At 55.3% G+C, this 15,641-nt stretch overlaps 1 protein-coding gene across 4 annotated transcripts; it reads left to right on the top strand.

The window, feature by feature from the left end:
• Nucleotides 1-1,052: 1,052 nt before the first annotated feature.
• On the top strand, nt 1,053-14,270 carry CAPN10 (calpain 10). Of its 4 annotated transcripts, none has more exons than XM_084891946.1 (12): nt 1,055-2,490; nt 4,919-5,050; nt 6,227-6,423; nt 7,241-7,458; nt 9,036-9,177; nt 9,825-9,991; nt 10,151-10,431; nt 11,302-11,504; nt 11,610-11,916; nt 13,319-13,518; nt 13,734-13,779; nt 13,874-14,270. In XM_084891946.1, exons 1-12 carry the CDS (start codon nt 2,365-2,367, stop codon nt 13,901-13,903), a joined length of 2,049 nt encoding a protein of 682 aa, XP_084748072.1. In that variant the 5' UTR covers nt 1,055-2,364; the 3' UTR covers nt 13,904-14,270. The 4 variants fall into 4 exon arrangements, with proteins under 4 accessions (XP_084748075.1, XP_084748072.1, XP_084748073.1 ...); XM_084891947.1 differs by having other exon boundaries at nt 1,057-2,490; nt 11,610-11,865; XM_084891948.1 differs by lacking the exons at nt 1,055-2,490; nt 4,919-5,050 and adding an exon at nt 5,466-5,609 and having other exon boundaries at nt 6,351-6,423.
• The last annotated feature ends 1,371 nt before the right edge of the window (nt 14,271-15,641 follow it).

Here is a 15,641-nt window from a genome sequence, read left to right as displayed (position 1 = left end):
ATGTGAGGAAACCAGAGTAGCTTCCTGGAGGTCCATGTGACAAGAACTGAGGCGGCCTCCGAGTGAGTCTGCAAGTGGAATCCTTCAGCTCACTTCAGTCCTGGCCAACATTTCCACTGCAATTCCCCAAGACCCTGAGTCAGACCACTCGAGTCACCCCCACAGTCCTAATCCACTAAATTTTGGGGTAATTTGATACACAGTAAATAATTAATGCAGGGCAATTTTAAGACCAACCAGTTCTAGAGCTCAGAGACATCATCAGAGACCAAAGCTCTTTCAGTCTGCTCTGGATTCTCAGCATATTGGCCTTTGTTCTCTGGTTTGCCCCCTTGTGGCCACCAGCTGGTGATCATCCCCACAGGCAGATTGTAGAAATTACCCCTCCTGCCTTCTGTAAACTGCTTCCTGTGCCCCATGGCCCAGAGCTGCCTACATGCCCCTGTCTGAAACTCCTGACTCTGGAGCTGGGGACAGTTCCTAATGCCCCAAGTGCCAACATCTACATAAACCAACACCAGAGCTCTTGTGGTGAGGCAGGAGTGGCTGTGCAGTGGATCCCAGTGGAATGTGGCAGTTGGACAAGCCAGGGCTATGCCCTCGACACAGTACACCATCCCTTGCTCTTCACCAGCTAATCAGCACTCTCCTCCCCACCAGCTCCTAACTTGGGGGAGTTTGCAGGCACGATACGTTTCTAGTCTCTGTATCCCCATGAGAATGCAGTGTCCAGATAATAATGCCTGGTTTTGCCCATTGAACAAATGGAGAAGAGTTGTGGGGTTCAGAGGAGAGACGCCTTCTGGCAAGGAAGTCAGGGAACATCCCTTGAAAAATGACAGGGGCAGTCATCCAGGCAGAATACGGGGTGTAAGCAAAGCCAGGGAGCACAGAGTCTCCAGAAAGGTGACAACCAGGGAGAAAGAAGAGGGAGTCACAAGTGGATTTGGGTGGGGGGAGAGAAGACAAGGCTGTTAATGAAATAGAGCCCAGGCCTTTCCTGATTTCTCTCTGCTACAGGACAGCCTCCAGCCTGCCATGGGGTGAGAATCATCTTCTGTGAGAGCAAGCACCATGGGGGTCCTGAATGGTTATGAAGTAAGCCCTAGCATACAGAGGGGTGTTGGGCAATGTGGTCACCCCTTTTGTAGAATCCAGCAGAGATGAGTACCCTAGGCCCGCAAACCAAGGGGCTGAGGCCTACTGGGGTCAAGGTAACACAATCCCATGCTATCACTAGCAGCTGCTACTGGACCAGGCCCTGCCCAGTCTCTCTGAGGGAGGAGCTACAGCTGTCACAGAACCTGGGGCTCCAAGCAAGCAAAGCTCAGGGGCAGGGGCTTCTGGATCAGGTTGTTTTTTACCCACCAGTAGGGACCTCACTGGAAGGCCCTCCTAACCCCTGCCCGACCCCTGTGAAGGCAGAGTGAAGTAGTTCGGAGGGGCAAGTGGAGAATAAGTCTCTGGCAGGCCGTCTTCCTTCCAGGGAACAGGAATGGCGACACGCTAGTTCCTGCAGCAAAAGTGAGTCAGGTCCCGAAATCACTGTCTTCATCTCTCTGCAGCACGGAGCGGCCGTGAGTTGTAACCGCACGCCCAGCAGATCACTGGCCAGCCCACCAGGACCAGAAGCCGGCTACCTGGGGACCAGGAGGATGCTCCAGCGCCTGCGCTGCCCCGCTCAGGACCCAGCTTCTGATCCCAAGCCGCCTTGAGACAGCCTCCCAGGCCTAGGGAGACCCTCTCCTGGGCCGTCTTATTCCCACGAACCCAGGACACAGCTACAGCATCGGCAGACACATCCGTCCGCTCACTACCCGCCTGCCCGAGCGGGTCTTCCATTGGACCCGCCCACAAAGGCGGGTCCGCCGCCGCGCGCCGGAAGGAGAGGCGTGTTCTGGGAGGCAGCGCTGCATGCTGGGATCGGTGGCCCTCAGCGCCACCTCGGCCGAGGCGGCTTCTCCGCTCCCTTCAGCCCTCATAGCCCGCGAGTCCAAGCGGTTCCGACGCCCTGGCCCGACTCGCACAGGCCCAAGGACAAGATTCCAGCCAGCCTCGCAGAGGGTGAACCTCGGCAGGAACAGTTCCGGGAACCTTCGACCCGGAAGGAGAAGTGGCGCCGGGCCGACGTCGTACGTCGCGAGAGGCGATTTCGGAAGCCACGCCCTCGGGGGCTAGGGCCTCCGAGCGGCTCTTGAGTCCGTACTGTCGCGCTGACCGGGTGGAGAGCCTGGCGGAGCATTGGGGCGTCGGCCAGCCCGGAACCGGCAGCCGGCTCGGCCCCTCGCGGGCCTGCGCACCCCCTGGGTCCCGCTCGGCGCTGGGGGGCGGGTAAGCTGCCTATGGGAGCCCGGGGCGCCCAAGATGCGCCCGCCCGCCAGGGAGCTCTTCCGGGACCCCGCCTTCCCTGCCTCGAATTCCTCGCTCTTCTCCAGTTACTCCACGCCACTAGCCCAGTTCCGGGAGGACATCACGTGGAGGAGGCCCCAGGTGAGCGGCTGGCGAGGTCTTGGTCAAGGTCTCTGCACGGTTTTTCCTGCCGGGGTGCGAGCGCGGAGGCCTGCGGAGCGGCCGCTTGGCGGCCGGGGTCAGCCCGGTCTGGGCGCGCGGTGGCCCGCAGGATCTGCCTGCTGTCCTCAGGAGTAGGTTCCCAGGCTCCCTATCCCCTGTGGTAGTTCCTTCTGAAGCTGTTTCAGGGAGTGCTAAGCCCCGAGCTCAGGGTCCCCACCTGTGAGAGCGCAGTTCGGTTCCGAAGGGGATTGGGGCACAGCGAGAGGGGCGTGTCCACAGACCTAAACCCAGCCCCACCTCCCTGCTTCTGCTCTGAAGGGCGTCTCACCAGAGTTCTTGGGTCTTCTGTTTGCTTGTATGTCTGCTGATACTCTCGTGCTCTCGTGGAAGGGCCAGCATGAACCTATGAAACAAAGCCACTCTGCTCTGCAGAATTCTCTTTTGGACTTACACCTGCATTTTCAGATGTAAACATTTTAAGGTGGTAACTTAAAGGGGTGCTCTGTCCTAGTGTTAAGTTGACATCTGTAGAAATTGGCTGCTGAGTAAGACTGCCCTGGGAAAACAAGCCTGCCTCCCCCAGGTGTACGTGACTGCCAGAACTTGTGGGCTCTGACGATTGAGGCGCCTTTCTGGTGCTGCACCGCCAGGGCCTGTTTGGCCTGGGAGGAGCCACACGAGTGGAATTTGGGTAAAAATGGATCTTAGTTGCGATGGGAGGCCATTAGAGGGTTTTTTGTAGGGGAGTCATTTAGCTGGGTATGTGTTTGAAGAAGCTCACTCTTAGTGCCTGTGGAAAGTGGATGGTCAGGGCAAGAATGCCATTGCAGTGGTCCTGAGAAGGATGAAGGGGCTTAGATTAGTGCGACAGCCGTTAGGACTTGGGTGGGTCTTAGTGGCCGGTTAGAAGTAGAGGGTGAAGATAATGACTTCTAGATTTCGAGCCTGAACACCTGGCTGGAGGATGGTCCCATTTGATATACCAGGGGAAAGGTGTGTGTGTGTGTGTGTGTGTGTGTGTGTGTGTGTGTAAATCTAGGATTGGTTTTGCTCTCACATGTAATTGGTGCTGTCAGTGGGTAGGTGGAAGTGAGAGTTGGGAGTTCAGGACCATCTGGGTAGAGGCTTGATCTGGGAATTGGACTTACGGGCCAGGGCCTGGAAGAGAGTGTCAGATAGAGGAGGACTAGGACTCGGAACTGAGCCTGGAGGAACTCTTAACATTTCCCAGTGGGGTCAGCAAGTTCCGGGATAGGTGTACTTGAGAAGCAGCAGGCCACGAGATGAAAGGACACGCAGGGTACATGGAATCATGGAATAGGGTACATGGAATCATGGAATTCACCAGAGGACTGCTGGGCTTAAGAGACAGCACTCCACCACTATCCTTCCTTCTCTCTCACGCTCACATAAAGAACACACTCTGTTCTGATGCTGTGGAATCCAACAGGACACTGATGCCAGTTGCATTTGACAGTGTTGCAGGAGGTGACACTGGTAAAGAAGGTTTGGGGGTATGAAGCCAGAGGGGCCTGCAGGGGCGAGGGAGGGGGGCAAGTAGAGACGGCAGCTCTTTTCAGAAATTTGTCAGTGAAGAGAAACTAGAAGGGAAATAGTGCTGAGGGGCAATGTCGTAGAAAAGATGGAGATTCTGCTTGGGCCTTATGCTGGAGGGATTTTACCCGAGTAGGTGGAAGAGGGAAGGGGTCTCAGGCCTGCAGCAGGAGAGGAGGCAGGTCAGGTGGCTTCTAGTGAAGCATGAGGTGAGGACATTTTGAGAAGAGAAAGAATAGAAGGCATAAGCTCACCCAAGCTGTGGGAAAGTGAGCCTTTTAGAAAAACAGTGGGATTTCCAGCGGTATAGAGGACACACTCAAGATTCCCCGTTATGAATTTAAAGTGAAACCATTTGCTCAGGTAGCTCAGCTGGTTAGAGCATTGTCTCAAAACATCAGGGGTGAGGGTTTGATTCTCAGTCAGGGTACATATAAGAATCAACCAATGAGTATATAAATAAGTGGAATAACAAATCAATTTCTCTTCCCTTTCCTCTCTGTCTGCAAAAATCAATAAGTCAAATTTAAAAATAATAAAGTGAAGCCAGTTTCTGATGAACGTTTAGCTGTTTTGAGAAGAGAAGTGGTAGCATTCATCCAGAGTTGGGAGTTTCGCCAGTTAAGGAATGTGGATGAACAGGGACCCCATAATCTAAGCTGGACGGAGTGACCTGAAGCCAGGAGGGGCTGAGTGATAGTGTCTACAAGAAGCCAGCTGCTTCCCTTCCCCTGTTAGGCAACATGGATAAGCAGAAAAGCTCCTCCCAGCCTGTCACCTAGATCCTGTGTTCTCCATTTTAAAGACTGGCATGAGGCATGATGTAATTGTGGACAATTTTATTTATTTTTAGGAAATTTGTGCTACGCCCCGGCTGTTTCCAGATAACCCACAGGAAGGGCAGGTGAAGCAAGGGCTTCTGGGGGACTGCTGGTTCCTGTGTGCCTGCGCCGCCCTGCAGAAGAGCCGGCACCTCCTGGACCAGGTGTCTGTGAGAGTGCAGCTTTCTCTTCTGCTCTGTCTTCCTGTCTGCTGTGCCCGGGAAGGAAGCAAGAGGCCAGGCGGCTGAACCCCTTGTTCTGTGGGACTCTGCTGCAGCTGCTCAGCATGGGCAGTGGGGAACTCAGCTGCCAGGCCACAAGGGCTCCCAGGCACGACGCAGTGTCCCCTCTCCCACAGCGGTACTTTCTGCCCTGCTCTGCCAAACCCCGAGCACGCTTCTTATGGAGTCAGAACCATGCATCTAAACTAAAAAGTCAAATGTGCCAGCCTAGACAGGAAAGGGTTGGCTGAAGAAGCCTGTGCCCTGGTTTGGAATTAGTGTCCTTAGCTAGTTAACTTCTTAAATAGGTTTTAAATATAAATTGGCAAAAGATGATTGAAACTCTTTTTGACAGGTGTAGAAGGCCTGCTCAGACTCCCTCCCTGGACCATTGATGGCCTTCTATTTGGCTTCTTGCTAAATATCACCAATGAATGCAGCAATGTTCATTGACAGCGGTGACCCCTTTCAGAGCTCATCCTGGGTCCCAGCCCCATGCTAAGTAAGCACAGCACATCGCTGGCTTTCACTCACAGGCCTCACCGGATGTGACCCATTTTCACCAATGAGGGCACTAGAACCATTGTAACTGATTTCTGGCTAGTGAGTGGCAGAACCAGGACCAAACACGTCATCTAGGTGCACAGTCCCCACTGCCTCTCGGGTCAGAACAAACCTGGCAGTGAACATGGGTCCAGGTGCTGGCAGAGGTCGTGGGCTTCAGGCATCTGCAGGAAGGTTGCTGTGCCCATGGCAGCCTGCCATCTGCAGTCAGCTCTGCTGAGAATTGGGTCTCATGCTTCTAAAAGTCACATTTGTTTTAGATTCAGGTCAAGGGCTTATTTGGGACATTAGGGCATAATGGTTGACTTTAAGCTTTTTGGAGACACTGGCTCCCTCACTATCATCTTAAAATATTTTATTGAGAAGTCTGGATTTTCAGTCCAATGGTTGGTTTTCCATGAGTACTGACTCAAGGCATGGTATGAGGCAGATCCTTTGTAGACTGTAGGGTACTGTGGGAAGATACAGTATGGTCACACTCTGGTTAGCACGCTTGGAGGGCACTGCGAGATATTTGTCTCATGGTCTCCTTTTGCCTTTCCCTGTGCATGGTAGGTCTTTCTTCCCGGACAGCTGAGCTGGCTCGACCAGACATACCGTGGCTCCTTCACCTGTCGAGTTTGGCAGTTTGGACGCTGGGTGGAGGTGACCATAGATGATCGTCTGCCTTGTCTTGCAGGGAGACTCTGCTTCTCCCGGTGCCAGAGAGAGGATGTATTCTGGCTTCCATTACTGGAGAAGGTCTATGCCAAGTACGTGTGCTGGAGGCTGGCAGGCTGGGCCATGCCACCTTAGACTGCCCCCAGGAGCAGGTCTCTGCTCTCTCACTGCAGAATCCTGTCATTTCCAGCCACTTGGTGGCAGGTCCTGGGGTGGGGCTGACTGGGTCCGGAGACGGGAACTCTTGAGGGTTGGCCTGTGGTTTGCCTCCCTTTCCTTGCCCTCATTTCACAGTGGGCATGAGGGAGGGTGTGTATTTTCTTCCCTTCTCTTTCCTCAAACCCCAGCAAGAAAGATGTTTCCATCTATTTGTTTTTCACCCCTGGGGACAGGCTGCCTCTCTGCAGGTTGTTGGAGAGGAAAGAAGCCAGCTATGTATCAGCCTTTTTATCTGGTCCTGACAGAGCCCAAAAGCCTCATGCAGAGTGAATTCAGGCCCTTTCTTCCTAGAATGCATTTACCATCTTGCTGACGGTGAACTGATAGGCAGGCCTTTGCACCCAGGTCAAGAGGGATGCCTGCTACAGACATTGGGGTTGGATCCTATCAGATGGAATGGATGTCACAGCCTCTGCCCACACTGCCTCACTCACGCTTGTGCCCACACTGGCAGTAGAAGAGGCTCTGCACATGGCAGAGGCGGCTGGGCTTTGCTGGGACACTGCATGTCAGCCGTGAAGGCGTGATTGTGCCTGGCTGTGGTGAGGGCGAGGCAGCAGGAAAGAAAAGCGATAGAAGCTGGGTGGATGGGATCACAGGATTTTTTGGAGTGCCGTAGACAAAGGTGATAGAAGAGAGGCAGGGTGCTACTCCCCTTGCCTGAGGCTCATTCCTGTGTCTGTCTCCCAGGGTCCATGGGTCCTACGAGCACCTATGGGCAGGGCAGGTGGCAGATGCCCTGGTGGACCTAACTGGTGGCCTGGCAGAAAGGTGGAACCTGAAGAACTTGGCAAGCAGCAGTAGCCAACAGGATGGATCTGGTAGCTCAGAGCTCAAGACTTGTTGGCAGCTGCTCAGCCTCAAGGAGCGGTGTCTGATCAGCTGCTCAGTGTTCAGCCCCAGAGCAGGTGAGGCGGTGGTCATGCAGAGGGTCTACACACACACACCCTCAGTTCCTGTAGGCAATCCCTGAGACCCTGTCTGGAATGAGTAGAGAGTGGAGACATTTGTCCTACCAAGCTCGTGTCCAGCTGTGTGACCTTGTCCTGCTGCCTGTCCCTCTCCAGAGGGAGGGTCCCTTTTCCCTTGACCAGGACTTACCTCCCGGTAGGCAGGAGCCTGTGTGAGGTCACCGCTGTGCAGAGATGGCCTAGGAAGCACATGGCAGCACCATCTCTGGCTCAGCTGACAACCTGTGAAATTAGCACTCAGGTTTCCACTGTAGTGATATGTATGTTCATTAAAGAAAAGTTGTTGAAAAGAAAAACTCCCTCAAACATAGCTACCTTTGACTTTTTAGTATACTTTCCCAGTTTTTCATAAATGTACTTTTTGCATTCTGCATCCTAGATTTTCTATGTTACATAAACATCGTCAACTTATCTCATTAGTGAATCTGCTGTAGCTTCTTTCATCTTTCCCTTCATGTTGGAAGTTTAAGGTCTTTCTGATTTTATGCTGTTATAAATAACAGCATCTCTATGCATACACATTTCCTATTTAGTATTATTTCCACAACGGAATTTTTATATGTATTTTTTAAATTGATTTCAGAGAGGAAGAGGGAGAGAGACAGAGATGACAGAGAATCATTAATCATCTGCCTCCCGCACGCCCCCTATTGGGGATCGATCCTGAAACCTGGGCATGTGCCCTGACTGGGGATCAAACTGTGACCATCTGGTTCATAAGTGGACACTCAACCATTGACCCACACGGGCTGGTCCACAATGGAATATTTTATCAAAGACTATGAACATTGAAATAAATTGGCTCTTGTTGACAATTATGCTCCTGGTGTATGTGTGAGGGTTTGCACAGGCCTGGGACAGGCTCCTCCCCTAAGAGTGGGCTAGACACGGGCTGCTGGAGGTCACCTGGAGCCCACTGAAGTGGCAAGGGGCTAGGGACATGGGTGGTAGCTACAATGCCATTCTGAATAAAGCATTTAGAGACAGCCCAGGAGTTTCTTCTCTTTGCGTTGGACCACCACCCCTCCTCTCCAGGTAGGTGTCGTCCTGTTTGGCTCCTTCTATGTCTTCTGTCTCTTGTCTCAGGGCAGGTGGAGTCATTTCTCCTCAGACCTCAGTCCTCCCACTGCCCATCCATCCCCTTCCTCCCCAGTTGGCATTGCCAAGTGTTCTCCCTTTTCCCTTGGTGGTCACAGACTGTTGATGACGGTGTTAACAGTAGCACTTTTGAGACCTGGCCCTGCACCAGGCATCCTGCATGGCCATGTGATCAGATAGTGAGGCCCAGAGAAGGGAATGAGCTGCCAGGCCTGGTCCAGTTCCCTCACTTGGGGCTCTGTGCTGTCTAAGGCCACTGCTGAGCTAACTGTCCACATGGTTAAGAAAGGAGCCCCAGATGATCTGTGGGATCTGGGTGCCTGGGGGGCTGGACCAATCCCCAGGAAAGGAGACAAGACCTGTACATCTGCTGGGTTTGGGGATTCCTGCCCTTGACTGAGCTATTCCTCGCCTAGGTGCCAGGGAGCTGGGGGAATTTCACGCCTTCATCGTCTCGGACCTGCGCGAGCTCCGGGGTCAGGCTGGTCAGAGCATCTTGCTGTTTCGCATTCAGAACCCCTGGGGCCGGCGGTGCTGGCAGGGGCCGTGGAGAGAGGGGTGAGTGCAGTTGGCACGGCCATCAAGGGGTGGGGGGTGCAGGCCTGGAGGGGCATCTGGGCCCCCGTGCTGTGGTTGGTGCCATGGTAGTTTCTGTGGTCAGGACAGTGCTCAATTGGCTCCCAGCAAGGCCCCCTTAACCTTAAGGCCACATGGTCTGCTTGGCATCAGTTGGTCCAGGAGGCTGGCTGAGTGCTTGGTGCTGAGGGTGCCCATGGAACAGTAGTCGCCCAGCCAGGCTGAGGGACAGGGACCTATGAGATGCCTACGCTATGTCCTCATAAGACTTGTAACTGATGGTCGAAGGTGCTGTGACAGTCCCTTAGGTGGCTGGGGTGGTGAGCAGATCCCACACTTGGTCTGAGCAGCCATGCCTGAAGCGATGAGCAGATGTCTTTCTGTCACTGCTCACTGACCCATTCACTCATCCAGGTCATACGGCAGGAGGAGAGGTGATGGCCCTGAGGAAGGTTAAGCCCAGGGCAAATGAAAGTGTGGGAAGGGGGCCACAGAGTTTGGCCCCAGGGTGCTTCAGGGACAGAGCTCTCAGGACACCCTCTGTCCCCTCTGGCTCCCCTTGTCCCGCTGCACGGTCAGTGCTGTCCCTCTCAGATGAGAGATCTCTGATGACCTGTGTTTCCTGCTAGGGGTGAAGGGTGGACCCAGGTGGACCCAGTGGACTCGGCGGAGCTGCTGTCCCAGCTCCAGGAAGGGGAGTTCTGGGTAGACGAGGAGGAGTTTCTCCGTGAATTTGACGAGGTCACCATTGGCTACCCGATCACAGAGGCTGGCCACCTGCAGAGCCTCTACTCAGGTAACCAGTACCATTCCTGGGGCAGCCTTTGGGGGGTGCAATGCGGCCACCGAATGAACTCTGCTTTCCGAAGTCAAGCCTGAGCAGGCGCTGGCTCCCGGTGGGGGAGGCTGCTGTCTGAGCATGGGGAGCCTGACCTGTGGTGTGCTCTTGCCCTAGAGAAGGTGCTCAGCCACACTCAGGAGCTGCCGGGAGCCTGGGTCCAGGGGCAGTCCGCAGGAGGCTGCCGGAACAACAGCGACTTTCCCAGCAACCCCAAGTTCTGGCTGCGGGTCTCAGAACCAAGCGAGGTGTACATTGCCGTTCTGCAGAGGCCCAGGATGCGCTCTGTGGACTGGGCCGGCCGGGCCCAGGTGCAACTGGGGGGCAGCCGCATTGTATGGAGCCCAGCAAGCATTCCGGGCAAGGACTACCCTGCCGTGGGTCTGCATCTCTGGAAGGTAACTCTGCTCGGCCAGCTTCCCACTCACTGAAGTACAGGGTCCAAGGAGATGGGAGGCACGTGGATGTCTGAATCCTAAGAGCTGCAGTGCTGGGACACGCATGACTGACAAGAGCCCCACAGGCCTCCCCCCACCTGCCCTGGCGTTCCTGGGGATCATGTGCCTGCTGGGGCTCCCACAGACCTGGCACTGAGAGGACTGGGTTCCCGGCCTGGCCCCGGGTGAGTCTGAGGGCCAAAGGAAACCAGAACCAAAGCCCGGAGTTGGTGGGGCTCTGAGAGCTGGTGTTTGTGGAGATCTGAGCCCAGCTTGGCCGCTTCTTGGACTTGGAGAGGTCACTCCACCCTCCCTGTGCCCTCAGTCTCCTCCCTATCAGGTGGGAATGGTGACGGCTGATCCTGTGGGATTGTGCAATGAGCCCTCTGGCCCCCAATGGAGATGCCTGTCCTGGGGACAGGAGCATGGCTGGTGCAGGAACTTGCCTGTTTGCTGCCATGGCCTAGTTTTTAGTCTTTGTATGTCCTGCCAAGGTCTCCTAGCACAAGGCACAGTGTTCCCTGTCCCTCTGTGGGTGTGGCTTACATTGTGTTCTTTTCCTCCTGCTGAGTTGCTGGAAAGCCTTTTATCCAGCAGCCTCAGGTTGCGGTAGCTCTGGGCACAGCCCTTTCACATCTGTGTGTCCCGGGGCAGGAGGTCCTGCAGGCTCTTATAGGGACAGGCTAAGTGGAAGCCCAGGGTCATGGGCATTTTCAGCTGGCCCCTGGGAGGTGGAGTGCTTTATGTGTTAACTCCTTTGAGGAGCGGCTCTGGTGTCAGGAGTGGGTGGGCAGGTCTCTGTGAGTTCCCACACAGGCCTCTTCTCCACAGGTAGAGAAGCGGCGGGTCAGCCTGCCCAGGATCCTGTCTACACCCCCCGTGGCTGGCACTGTGTGCCATGCGTATGACCGCGAGGTCCATCTCCGCTGTGAGCTCACCCCTGGCTACTACCTGGCCGTCCCCAGCACCTTCTTAAAGAATGTGCCAGGACAGTTTTTGCTCCGGGTCTTCTCCAGCGGGAGAGTCTCCCTCAGGTGAGGAGCCTGGCCATTTTTGGGGGGCCTGTGTGCTCCTGCCTTGACCGAGGCAGGTCAGACAGTGCCTTTAGCCCCCGCCCTGTGCTTGTCTTTCCCGAGCAGTGCCATCAAGACAGTAGTCCAGAGCCCTGGCCCTGGGGAGACCCTGTTGGCGGGGGAGTGGGAGACTGTGCAGCTGCAGGGCTCCTGGAAGATCGGCCAGACAGCTGGGGGCAGCCGGAACTTCGCCTCCTACTCCAGCAACCCCTGCTTCCCCCTCACGGTCCCTGAGGGTCCAGGTACCCGCTGCATCCGGATCACTCTGCACCAGCACTGCCTAGACAGCGACTGCCACCCCATCGGCTTCCATGTTTTCCAGGCAAGCTCTGAGAGCTCTTGGAGAACTGGGGGGACTGTGAGCCAGGATGGGGTGGGATGTGATGTGGAGCCCTGGACTTAATCATTTGGACATGTTGCCCAGGCTGGCCGGTCATGTGCATGACTCATTTCTAGGTTTTATCAAGTCTGTAATTCACTGGTGGTCACAGGTAGCTCAGGCATTTCCTTGTCCCTTTGCTCTGGCTCAGAACAACTATGTTATGGGGTCAGTTCTCCCCAGGACAGTGTCTCCCACCCAGGAGGCCAGTGGCATCACCCGGGAGTGATCAGTCAAACACCAGCAGCTCTCCAGAGCTGTGTAACCCTGCCCTCTACCCATGGCCCCCAGAATGAGGCTGTTCTGGGTGTGTGTGTGCCTCTGAGAGCCAGGGAGAAGTGGGTGATGGTGAGGGTTTGTGGGAAAGCGCAGTAAAGGGGGTTTGGGGAAGGCCACACTGGCTAAGACCATTGGGGAACTGACAGCCACTCTGCTGCCCAAATGGTGCTGCCAGGAGTTTCAGATCAGAAAGAAAACCCAGAGCCAGGTGGTGGTGAGGAGCTCACAAGGTCCCTGAGGTTCCTGGGGCCAGGCAGCTCAGTCTGAGGGCTCAGCTGTGTGGGGTGGCTCCTGAACCCCAGGTAGAACCAAGGAAAGGGGGGGCTTCCAGGACCTCAGGCTGGAAGTATGTTGTCCCTACTGGTACCTAGAATGGCTAGGAGTCCAGAGGGGGTGCTGCCAGTGAGTCATAGTCACCCAGAGCACCTTCCTTGGCGGTCTGCTCTCTCTCCCTCCATGTAGGCAATACATCTTAGCAGATCTGTAGTTGGGGGAAAGGGAGAAGTCAGAGGTTGCAAGCCCAGACCACATGGCCAGTGAGGCTCCTCAGCCCACACACTGCTGTGCTCCTGGGGGTCTAATTCTAGATGGGCAGGGTGAAGTGGCCGGTGTTCCAGGATCTGAGGGGGGAAGAGGCCCCCGTAGCCTGGAGCACAGGTGATCTGGGGGGAGGGTGGGACTTTCTGATTGAGAAGGTTCTGTACTCTAGAGAATGGGCAGAGCTTCTGAGAAGCCCCCTTCCCAAGAGTGGAGACACCATTTGCTTGGAAAAAAGTGCCAGTGGCCAGCAGGTGCTTCAGGGCCTAAGCAGGGACAATTTGGGTGGTTCCCAGGCATGGGCACCTGACACCTGATGGGGCTTCCTGGCAAGGGTGGCAGGGCCTCAGTGAGTGGTGAGCCCAGCTTTGGGGGGCTGCTGCTCCTTAGATGGAGGGGGACCAGGCATGAAGCCCCAGGAGACTGCAGCCGGGGCTGCTCCAGCCCAGCACACCCTCAGCATGTCTCCAGCTGGGGCTGCTTTGGGCCTGGGAAAGAGAGCAGCCAGACTGAGACTGAGGATAGTGGGCATCTCTGCCTGCCCCATGACAGGCTTCCTAGTCAGTCTGTGCCTCCCCAGGTCCCAGCGGACAGCGCAGGCCAAGACACGCCCTCCCTGCTGCTCCAGAAGCCTGTGCTGAGCTGTGTGCCACATTGCTACACCCAGGAAGTGAGCCGCGTCTGCCACCTGTCTGCAGGGACCTACCGGATAGTGCCCTCCACCTACCTGCCAGACACAGAGGGGGCCTTCACAGTGACCATCGCAACCAGAATAGACAGGTGGGGCTGTGGGGGGCTATAGTCCTCAGGACCTCAGTGCCTACCTTCACCCTGTTCTCCCGCCTACCTCACATGCCCCCGCTGTTAGCTGTCCTGGCGTAGACCAGGGGCTGACACAGTACCTAGGGACTCCTTGCCTATCAGCCTATGGGAGTGTAGATGTGCCTGCGTGCTGGGAAGGGACCTTGGGCTGACCCAGGTGTTCTTTCCCACAGACGCTCCATTCACAGCCAGGAAATGCTGGGGCAGCTCCTCCAAGAGGTACATGGGCCTGGGAGGGGCTTCCTGGTACCCTGCGGCCTTCATTCCCCAGCCTCTCCCAGGGGGTCACACCTCACCATCTCTCCTTTCACAGGCCTCCTTCATGGCAGTGATGAAGACCTAACTGGATAACCCCACTGGAGACCTCAGAGGCCTTGGCCCATGTTGTCCTCACACAGTGTCCTTGCTCGGTGCCACCAGCCTCAGTGCTGTAGCTGCCAGTCCTACACTGAGCAACTGCATATGCCTGTGGCACTAGGTGAAGGTTCCTCATCCTGGAGAGAGGCAGCCCCGGGGTCAGGCAGGTGCTGCAGGGAGGGCAAGAAAGGCCCAACACAAGTGTCCTGCTCCCTGAGCCATGACAACAGCTCCGCCGAGTCCCTCCGGGCTCCAGAGAGGCCTCATAGCTGCAGACGAGTGTGTCAGCGCACAGCTGTTTGCAGCACTTTTGGAAATAACTTTATAAATAAACATGTTTACTGAGTAGTTTACAGATGTCTTATTTCAAGCAGCCTCCAAGGTGGGGAGGTTCAGGGAGGAGTGGGATGGTGAGACAGTGTTCGGAGGGTCAAGGAGGAGGATCTAGTGCACAGGGCAGGTGCAGGAGGGATGCTTCCTACCATCCCCCCACCTGGCGGCTTTGCCATCACCAACCAATGGTATTCCCATGCACCGGGGAACCCGAGGCCTGGTGTTCCGCTGCACGGCATTGCTACACTTGCCAGAGGATGTGCCTGGGCCTCCTCTCCATATTGACACGGCAAACCCCATCTTGCCCCTCCGACTCGGTCTGCATCATGTCAACATCAGCCAGGGCGTCCAACCAGCTAGTGTCTGTCCTGGAAAAAATTGCCGCTGGCTGCCTCTTGTCCAGACCGCACAAGTGACCTGCTTCTGAGCTTTCCCAACTGTTCTTCATGGCCGTACCCCTGTACCTGAGGCCTAGTGATCTGGATTAGGGCTGCCTGCGGTGGAACCCCCAGTCCATAGTGGCCACACAAACTCAAATGGAGCCACCACTCCCACATCTTCAGGGAGGTCCTCATGTTCAACCCCTGTGGTGCCAGTGTTACCATTGTAATTAGTTATTAATAATAGGAAAGGAGCTAAGGGGAGGCCAGACATTATAAGCATAGCCAACAGGAACCTGCAATTTCACACCACCAGGGACCACCAGTCCAGTCCTTGCAGCTCATTGGCAGAAAGGACTGAGCAAAAGGGAAGGCGGGTATGGGCAGTGAAGTGGGTGATGTATGGAAAATACTTGCCTGTCAGTCTAACCTTAGAACAAAGATAATTGGCCAGAGGGGTGGAGCCACAGCAAGCCTGAGAAAATTTGGGAATGTATCATCCTGAGACAAAGGAATTCACTCTCGTTCCTCTGGCTTTGTCCTGCTTCCTTTGCTCCTGTGTTCTCTCCAAAGCCCTATGGCCCTAGAAACCCCACACATGGGCTGCAGCTGGGGACACAATCTAAGCTATCCAGATGCTGTACTGGACTGTGCACATGTGGAGTGGAAACTGGACACTGGCTTTAATCCTAGCTTTGCTGAAGACAAAATAGGACTTTTTCCTTGGTGGGACAGGGGAAAACAGGAACTTGGAAACTCAGGGGTTTGTTTCTACACAAATACCACTTATCCTCCCATGTGAATCTCAGGAAAGTCCTTTCCTTGTGACATCACAAGAAGCCTACTTCACAGCCCTCCACTGATAATACCAGAGAGCACCCCACTGATAATACCAGTTTTGATTTATTGTCTGTAGGGTGAAGGTTTCGGTGTCCCCTTGGCCTTTCTGACTGACATGCCTGACCTACTGAGGGTTCTGGTCATCTGCCATGTATCAGCCCCAATTATGTG

The sequence above is a fragment of the Pipistrellus hanaki genome (assembly GCF_964339955.1).
Source record: "Pipistrellus hanaki genome assembly, chromosome: 8".
Taxonomy (NCBI): Eukaryota; Metazoa; Chordata; class Mammalia; order Chiroptera; family Vespertilionidae; genus Pipistrellus; species Pipistrellus hanaki.
Note: the sequence above shows the minus strand (reverse complement) of the source record. Positions and strands in the feature narration are given on the sequence as shown.

Coding starts and splice junctions, on each gene's coding strand:
- CAPN10 (XM_084891946.1), top strand. CDS start 2,365: ATGCGCCCGCCCGCCAGGGAGCTCTTCCGGGACCCCGCCTTCCCTGCC. Junction 6,424..7,240: donor CTGGAGAAGGTCTATGCCAA/GTACGTGTGCTG, acceptor TCTGTCTCCCAG/GGTCCATGGGTCCTACGAGC. Junction 10,432..11,301: donor TGGGTCTGCATCTCTGGAAG/GTAACTCTGCTC, acceptor TCTTCTCCACAG/GTAGAGAAGCGGCGGGTCAG.